The sequence below is a fragment of the Parasteatoda tepidariorum genome, chromosome 6 (assembly GCF_043381705.1).
Source record: "Parasteatoda tepidariorum isolate YZ-2023 chromosome 6, CAS_Ptep_4.0, whole genome shotgun sequence".
Lineage (NCBI taxonomy): Eukaryota > Metazoa > Arthropoda > Arachnida > Araneae > Theridiidae > Parasteatoda > Parasteatoda tepidariorum.
In genome coordinates this window covers 33,570,108-33,572,851 of record NC_092209.1, presented here as the reverse complement: position 1 = coordinate 33,572,851, position 2,744 = coordinate 33,570,108, and the positions used below count along the sequence as shown (strand labels likewise).

The window sequence follows — 2,744 nt, the reverse complement described above, 5'->3', positions numbered from 1 at the left end:
ATACATACACACACACATATATATATATATACATACATATATATATATATATATATGTATATACATACATATATATATACATATATATTATATATAGCCACCTGAGAAATTTGCAAAAAATGAAATTAAAAAAAAAAAAATCCAAAGGGTGTTACGGGGCACTTTTTGTAAAGCTTTTTTTTATTTAAAACCAAAATGTCTCAAAAATGTTTAATATGTTTTAACGAAAATATTGTGCTTTTCAGAAAGAAAAAAAATTTTTTTTTGAAGAAACTTAACTGCTTGCTTAAAATAAAACTTGTTTGAAAATCATAATTACACTTTAAAATTTTGTGCCACTTATCAAAATTCGTCTTCTTTATTTTTGAGAATGGATATTTTTTTTAACAAAACTCTACTATTGCATTCGCAGTCATTTCACAGATAGCTGAAGTCCTGTTTTCGTAACCCAACTTCAATTTTCTAACCGGTAAACAGTATAAAAAAACTGTTGATACAGTGTACTGAAAAAATTTAATTTTTTCTACTTCTTTTCACGATAATTTTTACGTGACCTCTTAGACGTGACCTTTAGACCTCTATGTCGGAGAAATTACTGTTGTGTACCAATATTAAAATTTTAAAAAAGTTAAAATAATGTTATTTAAACTCTATAATTAATATGTTTTTAAAATTATTTATATTTAGTTCAATTTTTTTACCTCGAGTTCGTATTATCATTAAATTTTTTCATAATTAAGTTTGATGTGCAGAGCACAAAAAACGGAACATCGTGAATTACTTTTTATCTTAAGATCGGATCTTCACATACTAGGACTCAATCTTAATGGTTCCAACGGTTCTTGTTCCTTAAATATGCTTAACTAATCAGTGCAGGCAATATTTTAAGTTACGAAATCAGACACAAATACTCACTTCCTCTGAATAAACATACCTTTATTTCAAAGGATTTGGATTTTTTACACTCAAAATATCGGGGTAGTCGTGGTCTGGGAAATATGGTCTATAATTTTTTAGGGTCATGAATCCAAACAAGTAAAAAAAAAAAAGATATTTTAGCTTAAAGAAAGTATGATTTTGAGTCTGGTTTCGTAACTTAAAATGTCTGTTCTTATTATGCATATAATTTGAGGTTTGGTCCTCAAACAATTAAGATTTAGTTTTGGTATGCAAAAATTCGCTCATTAGATCAAAAGTTATTCAATATGTTCCATTTTTTTTCTTCATCAAATCCGTCTATTTTTAATTATTCATAGTATTTTCTTCTAACAGATACTACCAGTAAGATGTGCATTCTGTTCCTGATCGTGGTTCTCGCCAATGACGTCATTGCATACGATTCTACATCTCTAGAAGATTATTCTTCTGAGTCTGATGAGCCAAGAAGGATCAACGATCATGATAATGGCCTTCGATATTACCAACGCTACAGGAATATGGATGAAGCCACTGTCAAACGGGCACTGACACTCCTGGCTCGCTTGAAACCTCCATACGTAGGAATGTCCGGAATCAATACTCGATCTGATATAGTCACACGAGGGGGATTTGCAAGGCCTCTTGGGCAACCTCTGAGATGGGGTTAAACTGTTTTACTAATTTTCAAGCTCCTTGCCAAATGTTTCGCTTCATCAGATCTTATTCTACCGAATCGTTAAAAGGATTGTTGCAAAAAAAAAAAAAAAAATACTGGTGATAAAAGTGTAATGACTGAAAAAGCTGTCAATGACTTGTTCTATTATAAGAGTAATAATATGATGTCACTTTATGCAAAAATGTTTTTTTTTTCTCTTGTTCTATTATAAGAGTAATAATATGATGTCACTTTATGCAAAAATGTTTTTTTTTCTCTTGTTCTATTATAAGAGTACTAATATGATGTCACTTTATGTAAAAAAGATTTTTTTCTCTTATAAACATAGGGTCATAACAAAGCAAGTCAATGCAAAAGCTGTTATTAACGATATGAATGACTTATTCTATTTTAAATAGTAATAGTAGTTTCTAATAGTAGTTTTAAAGTAGCAATTATTCTAATAAATGGAAAATGTGCGTTTTAAAGTTCACCAATGACGTAGTTGATTCAAAACATGGAGTAGAAATAATACTATTTAACGCACAAGATTAAGAACTGTTATAAAATTAGATTTAAAATAAAATCTGAAAAACTGAGAAGCGTGCAGTTTTGAATTATTTACTTAAAACCATAAATCACATTATTTTATCGTTTTAAAGTTTTGTGGAAAAATTCAAAGTTCTACAAATTATCAAGTGCTGTTTCTCTTAATCTAATTGAGCGACCTTTTTGTTTTATACCATTTTTGAGATTGTGCTATCTTATAAGTACTATCGCATCATAAGTTTGATAAGTACCAAAAAATATCAAGAAAACACAAATTAATAATTTATCCCTAAATTCCAAGATGGCGATGGATTGAGGCCTCTTAAAGACGATAACAATGGCTAATGTCTCTAAATGCGAAGTAGTAAGAATACTACTTAAAGCAAACGTCATGTCCTCAGTTTATGTATCGAAATATAGAATTGATGCATAAAAATATGTTGTGAAATTTAATTACATAATTATTTGTTTCGTTTATAAATGGCTAAAGTTCATGTAATTAACATTACCTAAAATAATATTCCAATAAAATAATATTCTTATAAAAAAATTAAGTAAAGCATTAAATAAAAACGAAGGTTTGACGATTAATTTACTATTGCTTAAATATATATATATATAT

The 2,744-nt window shown here is 28.2% G+C and overlaps 1 protein-coding gene across 2 annotated transcripts in view; it reads left to right on the top strand.

Annotated features, from left to right (window-relative positions):
* LOC107456452 (uncharacterized) overlaps positions 1 to 2,653 on the top strand; it is a 124,275-nt gene extending 121,622 nt beyond the window's left edge. For both annotated transcript variants that reach the window (XM_071182209.1, XM_071182210.1), the window contains exon 3: positions 1,273 to 2,653. In XM_071182209.1, coding sequence (XP_071038310.1) covers positions 1,273 to 1,586 — 314 coding nt within the window. In that variant the 3' untranslated portion in view covers positions 1,587 to 2,653. The remainder of the gene's footprint in view (positions 1 to 1,272) is intronic.
* The last annotated feature ends 91 nt before the right edge of the window (positions 2,654 to 2,744 follow it).